This window comes from Puma concolor, chromosome B4 (genome assembly GCF_028749965.1).
Source record: "Puma concolor isolate L17-30 chromosome B4, mPumCon1.1.hap2, whole genome shotgun sequence".
Taxonomy (NCBI): Eukaryota; Metazoa; Chordata; class Mammalia; order Carnivora; family Felidae; genus Puma; species Puma concolor.
Window position 1 is genome coordinate 700,348 of NC_141673.1, and position 13,148 is coordinate 713,495.

Consider the following 13,148-nt stretch of genomic DNA (forward strand, 5'->3'; position numbering starts at 1 on the left):
CGTTCTCACGGCGTTTGTAGCGAGCTGCGGTCCTGTACGCGGGGTGGGTTTGGACAGCTGTGTGAGGGCGCGGGCCCGCCGTCACGGTACCACAGTGCTTCCGGTGCCCTGATGTCCTCGTGCTCTGCCTACCCGTCCCCGCCTGGGGACAGGCCCCTGGCCCCCGCCCCTGGCCACCACTGGTCCTTTCGCTGTCGCCGTCATTCCGCCTTTTGCAGATGTCATATGGCTGAAAGCATACATACGTAGCCTTCCTTTGCTTTTCCTTTTTATTTATTTTTAAAAATTTTTTTTTCTTCTAGTTTTTTTTCTTCTAGTTTTTTTTCCTTTTTTTTCCTTTTTTCTTTTCCTTTTCAAGTTTATTTACTTATTTTGAGAGAGACAGAGAGAGGGGGGGCTCCCACATGAGCAGGGGAGGAGGAGGAGGAGAGGGAGAGTGGGGGAGGGCAGACGGAGAGGGAGAGAGAATCCCAAGCGGGCTCCACGCTGTCAGCACAGAGCCCGCCGTGGGGCTCGAACGCTCAGACCGTGAGATCATGACCTGAGTTGAAATCCAGAGCTGGACGCTTAACGACTGAGCCCCCCGGACGCCCCCAGACGTGGCCTTTTCTGGCCTCTTTCACTCAGTGATGCGCAGCTAAGGTCCCTCCAACTCCGTCATGGCTTGGTAGCTCATTTCCTTTTAGTGCCACATCACACTCCATTGTGTGGATGGCCCACCGTGTGGCTGACTTTCTCTGTCACCTACTGAAGGGCATGTTGGCTGCTTCCAAGTTTGGGCAGTTATGATCTGGGTGCAGGTTTTTGTGCAACCGTAAGTTTTCAATTCGTTTGGCTAAATACCACAGAGCCTGATCGCTGGACACGATGGTAAGAGTGTGCTTTGGGGCACCTGGGTGGCTCAGTCGGTGAAGCGTCCGACTTCGGCTCAGGTCATGATCTCGCGGTCCGTGGGTTCAAGCCCCGCGTCGGGCTCTGTGCTGACAGCTCGAAACCTGGAGCTACTTCGGATTCTGTGTCTCCCTCTCTCTCTGACCCTCCCCCGTTCATGCTCTCTCTCTCTCTCTCTCTGTCTCAAAAACAAATAAACGTTAAAAAAAAATTAAAAAAAAAAAAAAAGAGTGTGCTTAGTTTGGTAAGACGCCACCAAGCTGTCCTCCACAGTGGCCGCACCATTTTGCACCCCACCAGCAATGAGTGCTTCGCGTCCTCCCAGCGCTCGTGGCGTCCGTGGTCTGGATTTGGGCCACGTGTGACCCAGGTGACAGGTGTGCAGTGTCTCTTGCTGTTCTCACCTGAAGTTCCCCAATGACGCGTGGCCTTGAGCATCTTTTTTTGCTTTTCAAAATACACTATTTTTATTTATTTACCTATTCATTTGTTTACTTATTTATTTGTATGTTTTTAGAGAGTGTGTGAATTGGGGAGAGGGAGGGAGAGAGAGAGAGAACCTTTTTTTTTTTAAGTTTTTTATTTCTTAGAGAGAGAAAGCAGGAGAGATGGGCAGAGGGAGAGAGAGAATCTTAAGCAGGCTCCATGCTCCGTGTGGAGCCTGATGTGGGGCTCTAGCCCATGACCCTGGGATCATGACCTGAGCTGAAATCAAGAGTCAGACTCTCAACCGACTGAGCCACCCAGGCGCCCTGTGTATCTTTTAATATACTTCTTTGCCATCTGTAAATATAGTCTTTGGTGAGAAATCTGTTCAGCTTCCCTACCATTTGAAAATGTTTCTGGTTGAGGTTTAAGAGGGGTTTTGTGTGTGTGGTGTGTGTGTGTGTATTTCGGATAACAGCCCTTTACCAGATGTGTCTTTTGCAAATATTTTCTCCAAGTCCTCGACGTATCTTCTCATCCTCCTGACTGTATTGAATCCTGCTTATCAAGTATTTCTTTCATAGATTGTGCCTTTGGGAATGTGTCTAAAACCTTATCACTGCACCCAGCTTCATCTTGGTGGTTTCCCATGCTGTCTTCTAGGAGTTCTGTACTTTTGTGTTTCACACTTGGGTGTATGATCCATTTTGAGTTAATTTCTATGAAGGGTGTAAAAGCTGTATCTAAATTCTTTTTTGTGTGCTTTTTTTTTTTGCACCTGTTTCAGCACGATTTGTTGAAAAGACCACTTTTTTTCTGTTGTATAGCCTTTGCGCCTTTGTCATGGATCAATTGACTATATTTTTGTGGGTCTATTTCTGGGCTCTTTATTTGGGTCCAGGGATCTATTTGTCAGTTATTTCACCAGTACCACACTGTCTCGATTACATAGACTTGTGGTAAGACTTGAAGTTGAATAGTATCAATTCTCCAATTTATCCTTCTCCTTCAATATTGGGTTGGCTATTCTGTATCCTTTGCCTCTCCATGTAAATTTTAGAATCAACTTGTCAATATCCATAAGATGCCTTGTGGGATTTTGATGGGGATTGCATTGAATTTATAGATTGAGTATGGAAGAACTGACATCTTTTTTTTTAAGTTTATTTATTTTGAGAGAGACAAAGACAGAACAAGGGGAGGAGGGGCAGAGAGAGGAGAGAGAGAGAGAATGCCAAGCAGGCTTTATGCTGTCAGCATGGAGCCCGACGCGGGGTCTGAGAGGAGAGAGAGAGAGAATGCCAAGCAGGCTTTATGCTGTCAGCATGGAGACTGACGCGGGGTCTGATCCCACAAACTGTGAGATCATGACCTGAACCGAAATCAAAAGTCTGATGCTCAACCAACCACGCCAACCAGGCACCCCAAGAACTGACATCTTGACAGTAAATCTTTCCTATTTATGAACATGGAATATCTCACTATTAATTTCATTCTTCTTTGATTTCATTTATCAGAGGTTTGTAGTTTTCCTCATATAGATCTTGAACGTATTTTGTTAGATTTATTTATTTATATATTTATTTAAGTTTTTGGGTGCTAATGTAAATGGTGTTGTGTTTTTCATTTCAAATTCCAATAATTCATTTCTGGTATGTAGGAAAGTGATTAACTAATCACTTAATAGTTTTAGGAGTTTTTTGTCAATTCTTTCAGATTTTCTACATAGATAATCATGTTATCTATGAATAAAGACAGTTTTATTTCCTATTCAATTTGTGTACCTCTTATTTTCTTGTCTCATTGCATTAGCTAGGATTTCCAGTATGATGTTGGAAAAACAGTGGTGAGAGGGAGGAGGTCCTTGCCTTGCACTTGATTTTAAATTTTTTTTTTAATGTTTATTTATTTTTGAGACAGAGAGAGACAGAGAATGAATAGGGGAGGGTCAGAGAGAGAGGGAGACACAGAATCCGAAACGGGCTCCAGGCTCTGAGCTGTCAGCACAGAGCCCGATGCGGGGCTCGAACTCACGGACCGTGAGATCATGACCTGAGCCGAAGTCGGACGCTTAACCGACCGAGCCACCCAGGCGCCCCATCTTGCACTTGATTTTAGAGTGTAAATTTCTCATTTCTCACCATTAAGTATAATGTTAGCTATAGGGGGTTTTTGTATATATTCTTTATCAAGTTGAGGAAGTTCCTCTCTATTCCTAGCTTGCTGAGAGCTTCTATCATGAATGTGAGTTGAATTTTGTCAAATGTTTTTCTGTATCGATACGATCATGTAATTTTTCTTCTTTAGCCTTTTGATGTGTAATAGATTACATTAATCGATTTTCAAATGTTGAGCCAGTTTTGCATACCTAAGATAAATCTTATTTGATTATGGTGTATAATTCTTTTTATACATTGTGGATTTGACTTGCTAGTATTTTAGTGAGGATTTCTGTATTATTATTCATGAGAGATTTTAGTCTTTAGTTTTCTTTTCTCATGTCTTTCTCTGGTTTTGGTGATAGGGTAATGCTGGCTTCATAGAACGAGGAAGGAAGTATTCCCTGTTTCTATCTACTGAGATTGTGGAAAATTGCTATAATTTCTTCTTTAAATGGTAGAATTCACCAGTGAACCCATTTGGACCTGGTGCTTTCTGTTTTAGAAGGTTATTAATTGCTGATTCAATTTATTTAATAGATATAGGTCTCTTCAGATCATCTATTTCTTTTTGTGTGAATTTTGACAGGTCGTGTCTTTCAGTAAATTGGTCCATTTCATCTAGATTATCAAATTTGTGTGCAGAGAGTTCATAGTATTTCTTTACTATCTTTTCAATGTCCATGAGATCTATAATGATGTTTTCTCTTTTTAAAAAAAAATGTACTTATTTTGAGGGAGAGAGACAGAGAGCGAGCAGGGGAGGAGCAGAGAGATGGGGAGACACAGAATCTGAAGCAGGCTCCTCACCTTCAGTGCAGAGCCTGATGCGGGGATCTATCCCATGCCCATGGGATCATGACCTGAGCCAAAATCGAGTCTGATGCTTAAGTGACTGAGCCACCCAGGCACCCCAAGAATAATAAAAATATTCTTCTTAAAAATAAGAATAAGAAAAATAAAATATCAAGAATAAGAAAAGTAAAAGTTTGTACTTTACCTTCATTCATTCCTTTGCTAACACTCTTCCTTTCTTTATGTGGAACTGACCTGTGTTATTTTCCTTCTCTTTGAAAAACTTGAGATTTCTTGGCAGGTCTACTGGCAAAAAAAATTTCCTCAATTTTTTTAAAAATTTTGTCTGAAAGAGTGTTCTATAATCTCATGATTAGGTCTCAGTCTTTAGTGAACCTGTGCCCCCGGACTATGAACGTCACTGTGCTTCTCAGTTTTTACCCCCTTTGGCGGGACAGAGGGCTAGCGGGGGGTGGAGTTGGGTCTTTGCCTTCTCCCAGCAGGTCAGGCTCTGGGCAATTATTTCTCCTGAGGGCGGGCCTCCTGAAGAACAGAATGCTCTGGCAGTTTGCGAGATGGTCCCTTTTCCCTTTCCTTGCCAGAAGCAGGAGGGGATTTTTCTCCCATACTCACTGTGAAAACCAGGTCAAGTTGCCAGAGGTAAGACTGACGAAAGCATGGGGGCCCCCTGAGCCAGACGGTCCTGGAATTACAGTTCAGGTTTCCTGTCCGGGTGTTGGCGTCTGGGGGTTTCTGACCTGGTGAGGTGTGGTTCGCTGTATCCACTTGACCGTCTCTGCAAATTTCGGGGACGATGGTTTGTCCGGCGACCTCAGCTCTGAAGCAGCAAAGAAGAGTTGTTGATTCTTTTTACTTGTCGTCAGGCCAGGTTGACAACTTCCAGGCTCCTTATGTGCCTGATCAGAAAACAGAAGTGAAGTTTTCCCCTTGAAAATGGTTATTTTTATGTTCTGTGAATTTCACCACAATACAGGTTAAAAACGCACATTGTAATGTCTACAACAGCCGTGTGAATGCAGCGCTTTCTCCCGGGCCCAGCACTGCCGGGGTCTGTGAGGCCTCCGCCCATGCAGGGCCTGACCCCCATGCCCACCCTGCCCCAGTTTGTGGAGTTGTTTTCATCCCAACAAGCCTCCTGGTCCCTGGGTTTACCTTTCTTCAGGCTCCTTCCCCATAAGTGCGCGCAGACAGATGCTGGCCGTGAGCTCCCTCTCCCTCAGTGGCTTGGGGGTGGGGGGGCCCAGGCCCGCGCTGCCTCGCGTGGGAGCTCGGCCTCTCGAGGGTCGCTTTCGCCTTGCCGGGGGAGCTCCCCGTGCTTCCTGAGACCCAGGGGTCCAGCTTGACTCTGGGGTTCCAGGAGAGTGAGATGCTGGGTAAGAGTGGGTAAGCTCACAGTGGCTCGCGGGCGTCAGGCAGGACTGCTCACCAAGTACTTACCGGACACCAGCGTGGGCTCAGGAAAGCCGGGCTTCTGTAGCAAGTCAGGAAGTAGTGTCGCGTTCGTGGGTGCTGAGTGTGGCTGGAGGGCGGAGCAGCGGGAAGGCCAGACGCAGGCGTGGTGCCCAGGTTGGCCGGGCTGGGGCGGCCTGTGTCCGGTGCCCCAGGTGGTCCCCCCTCCACGAGCCTGTGTTTGGGTTTCAGTTCCCGAGGATGCGGAATCCAAGCCCATGGGCCTCTCGGGGGAGCTCGTGGACACCGCATGCAAGGTGTGCCAGGCCTACCTGGGTCAGCTGGAGCACGAGGACATCGACATCTCCAAGGACGCCGCCCAGGACCTCACGGAGGACGAGTGGAAGGACCTGACGCAGCAATACTACTCCCTCGTTGAGTAAGACGCGCCCCGTGTCGCCCGCTCAGTAAGACGCGCCCGTGTCCCCCATTCAGTAAGACGCACTGGGCAGCAAGGCTCACCTACACGGGGGGGGGGGGGCGTCTGGGGGGGGCGGAGGCTTCAGGAGCTGTCCAGGGAAGTCCCGCCCTGGGACACCTGGAGCGCCTCTCCGGGGTTGGGGCTCCTGTCAGGGTGCTGGGGTACGCAGATCCCACCAAGTCCCTGTTGGCTCATAAAAGGATGACACTCCCCTGGGGGCTCCTTTGGGTAACGTCACCTAAAGCATCTTCCACACGGTTCTTGTCTTTTACCTCATTTGAACCCCACGAGTGGGCTCTGGACAGAGCAGAACGCTTGCTCGGCCCAGCCCAGCTGACTCTCCACGGCCTTCAGGGCTCACTGCCACATGGGAATCCGGAGGCTGAGCTTGGCTCTCCTCCCCGTCTCCCGAAGGGAAGGCCGAGTCCTTCCCGGGGGGCGGGGGGAGACCCAGCACCCCCTGAACAGCGGCCAACAGAGGAGCTGGGGCAGAGGTGACCCAGGCGCCCCTGCAGCAGGAGCAGGACTGTGAGGAGGGTCTGCCCAGAGCCCCCCGCCCCCACCCCCCAGGGGCACTGTTGTTCTTTCCTTCCTTCTTTACTTCTTTGGGATCAGTCGAGTATTTTCTCTTCCTTTGGATCGAGTACAGCTGCGTGTGCTGCTATCTGTCCAGCCAGATGTACTTCTGCACATGTACCCACCCAGCGAGACCACCACCCAGCTCGGGATGAAAACCATTTGCAGCCCCCATCAGGTCCCCTAGGCACCCTCCCAGGCAGAGACCCCACAGAGGTCGCACCTGACTGCTACCGCCGTAACCAGTTTCGTTGTGGGATTTCACGGTCACGGACTCACGTGACTTTCGCTTGACGCGGAATCTGTGGGGTTCATCCACACTGTGCGCGTAGCCAGGTTTTCTGCTATCCACAGGGCACAGAACTTTGTCTCCTGACGTGGGTGAGCAGCTGGGTTACCCCCGGTGTTTGAACATTTTCCAGAGTGGTTCCACGTATCCAGATACCAACAGCATTGAGCGTGGGCTACGCTTCCTGCACGTGGCAGGCAGCCTTGTCGCCACGAGTCTTTTCAGTTCTCTCTTCTTGTTCTTCGTTTGCACTCCTCTGACGACCGGGCGGTTGGATATCGCTTCAGATGCTTGTCAGTCATTTGAGTATCTTCTTTAGGGAGGTGCTTGTCCGTGTCTCTTGTGTATTTAAAAATCAGGTTGATTGTGTCTTTTTAAATCATATTAATTAAAAAATTTTTATTGATTATTTTCTTGTCGTTGTTAATGTTTGTATTATCACCGTCACTTTCCTATTAGCTTGGCAGTCTTTTTAAAATGTTCTCTGTGTCCTTTTTAAAGTCCAGTATAGTTGGGATACAGTGTGATGTTAGTTCAGGTGGGCAATCTGGTGACTCAACGCTTCTATCCGTCACCCAGCGCTCAGCCCAACAGGTGCACCCCTTAATCCTGATCACCGGTTTCTCCCATCCCCCGCCTCCTCTCCAGTGGCCATCGGTGTGTTCTCTGTAGTTGAGTCTGTTTCTTGGTTTGTTTCCCTCATTTTTTCCCCTTTGCTCATTTGTTTTGTTTGTTGAGTGTAATCACGTGGTATTTGTCTTCTTCTGACTTCTTTTGCTTAGCATTATACTCTCTAGCTCCATCCATGTTATCGCAAATGGTGAGATTTCATTCTTTTTCATCACTGAGTAGTATTCCACCGTGTGTATGTATACATACCGCATCGTCTTTATCCACTCATCAGTCAATGAACACTTGGGTTGTTTCCATAATTTGGCTATTGTAGAAAATGCTGCAGTAAACATAGGGATGCACGTGTCCTTTCGAATTCGTGTTTTCGTATTCCTTGGGTAAATACTTAGTAGTGCAATTACCATTTTTAACTTTCGGAGGAACGTCCACACTGTTTTCCAGAGTGGCTTCGCCAGGTTACGTTCCCGCCAGCAGTGCAAGATGGTTCCCCTTTCTCCACATCCTCACCGACACCTGTTACTTCTTGTAGCTATTCTGACAGGTGTGAGGTGGTATCCCATCATGGTTTTGATTTGTATTTCCGCCATGATGAGTGATGTGGAGCATCTTTTCATGTGTCTGTTGGCCATCTGGGTGTCTTCTATGGGGAAATGTCTGTTCATGTCTTCTGCCCATTTTTAAATTGGATTATTTGTTTTTTTGGGTGTTGAGTTGTATAATTTCTTTATATATTTTGGATACGGATTCTTTATTGGATATGTCCTTTGCAAATACCTTCTCCCATTCCAAAGGTTGCCTTTTAGTTTTTTTGGTGGTTTCCCTCACTGTGCAGGAGCTTTTTATTTGATGTGGTCCCAGTACTTTATTTTTGCTTCCATTTTCCTGGCCTCAAGAGTGGTCGTCACATCTTTAAATGGATTTCTAAGAGTACTCTAAGCATTCCTCATTGAGTCCTTTGTTGGATATGTGCATTAAGAATACCCTTTCAGGGATTGTTGGGGGGCGGGAAGGAGGGGAGGGTGGGTGATGGGTATCAAGGAGGGCACCTTTTGGGATGAGCACTGGGTGTCGTATGGGAAACCAATTTGACAATAAATTTCATATTTAAAAAAAATAAAAAAACAAAATAAAATAAAATAAAGAATACTCTCTCAGGGTGCCTGGGTGTCTCAGTCAGTTGAGCATCTGACTTCGGCTCAGGTCATGATCTCACGGTTCATGGGTTCAAGCCCTGTGTCAGGCTCTGTGCTGACAGCTCAGTCTGGAGCCTGCTTTGGAGTCTGTGTCTCCCTCTGTCTCTGCCCCACCCCGACTCATGTCATGTTCTGTCTCTCTCTGTCTCTCTCTCTCAAAACTAAACATTAAGATAAATAAAATAAAGATTAACTATACTATATAAAAAAAGAATACCCCCTCTTAGTGTATGCCTTGTCTTTTTACCTCTCAATGATTTCTTTTCTTTCTTTCTTTCTTTTTTTTTTTTTTTTTATGAAGCCCAGTGTTTTGAGTTTTTCTATTATGGTAGGGCTTTTAAGAGTCCTGTTTAAGAAACCTTTACTTGTCCAATGTCATGAAAGTGTTCTCCTCTGAGTTCTTCTAGATGCTCTAATGTTTTTTCTTTCACTTATAGCCTTTTACGATTAATCTTAAATTAAGTTTTGTGTATGGTAAGGGATAAAGATCAATGTTCTGTTTTCTATATACAGACATCCACCACTGATAAACAATAAACATGAGAGGCCATTAGCATAATTAAATGGACATGGGTTTCCGGGGCAGTAGGCCTGAATTCAAACCCTAGTTCTATTAAAGTGTGGCCTCGGGCCCATCACTTAGAAGAAGGAGAAACATGAGTTTTGTTGAAACTTGCTTTTGGCCCAGCATGTGATGTGTTTTAGCAAACCTCTCATGCAGACTTGAGGACTAGTAGTGTGTTCTGAAAAGAAAAGTCAATTGAGTCAAGTTTCTAAAATCTGTATCTTCGCTGATAACGTTGCCTGCTTGTTCTCTGAGTTACTGAGAGAACAGAATTAAAATCTCCAAATACGTTTGATGTTCTTGCATTTCTGCTTTTAGCTGTGTGATTATTCACTACATCCAATTCAGGACTGTTTTGTCTTCCTGTGGTCGGACCTTTTCCTCGTTACAGAATGTCCTCTTTAATGCGATCGATATTTCTTGCGTTAATTCTACTCTTTGTGACGTTAGTGTAGCTTTCCTTTGGTTGGTGTGTGCAAGGTGTGTAGCTTTTTCAACCTTCTTACTCTCAATCTGTTGGTGCCTTTATCTTTTGAAGTGGGTCTCATATAAAGAGCATATATTAACGGCCAGGTTTTGCTTTCTGCCCAGTCTTACAGTCTTTTTCTGTTGGAGTGTTTTTTCCGTTTACACTGAGTCATTATGAATATAACTGGCTTTAAATTTACCATCTTTCTCTTTGTTTTCTATTTACTGACCTCCTCTTTGTTTCATTATACTTCCTGTCCTACCTTCTTCTCATGAGTGAACTAGTTCCAATTATTCCGTTTCATCTCCGAAACTCTATTTCAAGCTATATATTTTTGTATTTTTAGTGGTTACACTAGATATTACAATACGCAATTTTGACTCATCACAGTCTATCTGAAATTTTTTTTTTTTTAGCATTTCTTGGACGATTTGAAACCTTACAATAGTTTAGCTGCATTTACTGCCTTCTTCCCTCTATGCTGCTTTGTCATACATTTTACTTCTGTGTAGATGCAAACCCGACAAGACATGACTGTTACTGTTGCTTTAAACAATCATGGGGCTTGCATCGGGCTCTGTGCTGATGAGAGAGAACCCTCCCTCTCTCTCTGCCCCTCCCCCATTTGTGCTCTGTCTCTCTCTGTCTATCAAAAATAAATAAAGTATCAAAAAAATTTTTTAATAAAAATTAAAAACACAAATGGCCAATAAGATGCTCAATACCACTGATCATTAAGGAAATGAAAATCAAGCCTACAGTGAGATACTGCCTCACACCCATTAGAATGGACATCATGCTTTAAAAAGCACAGAAAATAACAAATGTTGGCAATGATGTAGAGAAATTGGAAGACCTGTGCACTATTGGTGCGGATGTAAAATGGTGCTGCTGCCGTGGAAAACGCACGGCGGTTCCTCAAAAAGTTAAAAATACCATTACCGTATCACCTGGAAATCTTACCTCTGGGTATGTGCCCGGAGTAAGTGGACGCAGACTCTTGAAGAGATATTAGCACGCCCCTGCTTATAGCAGCATATTCACAATGGCTAAAATGTGGAAGCAACCAAGTGTCCATTGACAGACGAACGGATAAGCAGAACGTACTACGTACACACAACTCAATTATTATTTACCCTTTAAAAGGAAGGAAACTCTGACAGCTGCTACAACACAGATGAACCTCGAGGACAAATGCAGTATGGTTCTACTTGTATGAGGCGCCTGGCGTAGTCAGATTCTCGGGGACAGCAGTTAGATGGTAGGGGCCAGGGGCTGGAGGGAACATGGGGAGTTGGTGTTTAATGGGGACACGGTTTCAGTTTTCCAGGATGAACAGAGCCGTAGAGACAGAGGTGGCGATGGTCACACCACATTATCGAGATATTTAATACACTTAAGTGAATATTTTTAAATGGCTCAGATGGCAAATTTTGTTACGTTTCTTTTATGACAATGAAAAACGGAAAAAATGTAAGTAGAGGTGAAATAAATGACAAGAGCATAGCAAATGAGAAGGGAGTGAATGGAGTCCCCCTGCTGGGATGCTGTTTGGGAACTGGTAAAAGTCTGACTGAAAATAAGCAATAATAAATCAAGAATGTATATTGTAATCTCTAAGGTAAACACTGAAAGACAGAAGCAAACGTGCATAATTAGAAATCAAACATAGAGATAAAGTGATTAACAACATTTAATTAGGATGCTTCCCTATTTAGGTCATAAGTAGTAAGCGGTGGCTACCTGTCACCACAAGTAGGAAAAAAAACCCAGATAAATTGCAAAATTCATGTTTTTCAAAATGTCGGAGGGTTGTGGAAATGAGGAGGGACAGGTGAGCTACAAGTGGCACAGAAAAGCCGCTCCTGGGTGAGCCGAGTTTGTTGGCCAGGTTATTCCCTAGGGATATCTGACAAATCCGGGTGAAGGTTCAGGTCCAGGCTTGGCCTGAATTTCTTAAGGAATGAAAAGCCACTTGGCCATGTCAACTGACATGAAAGACCTAAATCTAGAGGTCAAAACACACGGCCAGTTTTTCCCAGGGCACCGAAGATGGTCTGTCTGGGCTGAAAAGACAGTGAAGCCTTCTAGTTCCGAGGGATTGGGGAAGAAGTTTCTCCTGAAGGACAGGACCTGCAGCAGCATCTTTCAGTCCTGCTCTGGAGACACCTGACGCCAGAGCGCACTGAACCTGTCCAGCTACAAGCTGGCTTCGCTCCCGGCTGCCCAGTTGAGGACGTGAGCGCCACACCGTATCTACGACGGACGAGAGTGTGAGCCCACCCTGGGGAAAGAGCGTAAACTTCCGCCTTGTACGCCCTTTAGGGACAGGGGCCAGCATACAAACATTACGAGACTGAGAAGAGGCAGGAAAATCTGACGGAGAGTAAGGGCAAAGACAAGTGATATAAGAAGGATGGTCCTCATGCTGGAGTTAGAGCTGGGTAGATGTAAAATCAGCCCGGAGACAGTAGAAGACAAGGCTGGTAAACCTCAGGATGGGCCCATAGAAAATATCCAGACTTAACCTCAGAGCGGAAAAAAGAACGATGAAAACAGCACAGAGCGAAGAGACAGATGAGCCACAGTCACACGGGCCGCTATGCATATAACTGGAGTCCAAGAAGGGGAGGAGCAGAATAAAGCAGAAGGAACAGTTGAAGATAAAGGCTGAGAACTTTTCCAAATTGATAAAAGACTCCAACACACAGATTGAAAAACTCTGAAAACTCTAGGCAGAGGACATACAAAGAAAACCACATTGAGGCACCATAAAGTCAGACTTCTAAAAAAGGAAAAAAGAAACAAAGGACATCTTAAAAGGCAGCTTGAGGGAATAAAATCAGTGTTTCAGAGCAGCAGTGGTAAGACTGGGGGCGACAGCTAATTTTCAACAGAAACCATGAACGCTCAAAGACGATGGAATATCATCTCCAGAGTGCTGGGGGGAGGGGTGGGGGTGGGGGAGTGGGGAGCTGCCACTACAACTCTTCGCCAGCGGAAGGACCTTTGAAAATGAAGACAAACTAAAACCGGAGGGTTCTTTAGCAGCAGAACATGACTGTAACAAATATTAAAGGAATTTTGTCACCCTGAAAGAAATCATCTCAGAGAGAATCACATAATCGCAGAAAGGAATGGAAAACCCCATGATTGTTGTTTTTTAAACGTTTATTTGTTTTGGAGAGACAGAGAGAGACAGAGCACATGAGCAGGGGAGGGGCAGAGAGAGAGGGAGACACAGAATCCGAAGCAGGCTCC

The 13,148-nt window shown here is 45.5% G+C and overlaps 1 protein-coding gene across 1 annotated transcript in view; it reads left to right on the forward strand.

Moving 5' to 3' along the window:
* TTLL8 (tubulin tyrosine ligase like 8) overlaps window positions 1-13,148 on the forward strand; it is a 59,142-nt gene that overhangs the window by 16,251 nt on the left and 29,743 nt on the right. Inside the window, exon 9 of the mRNA XM_086711866.1 lies at window positions 5,934-6,120. Within this exon, the coding sequence (XP_086567992.1) occupies window positions 5,934-6,120 (187 nt within the window). The remainder of the gene's footprint in view (window positions 1-5,933; window positions 6,121-13,148) is intronic.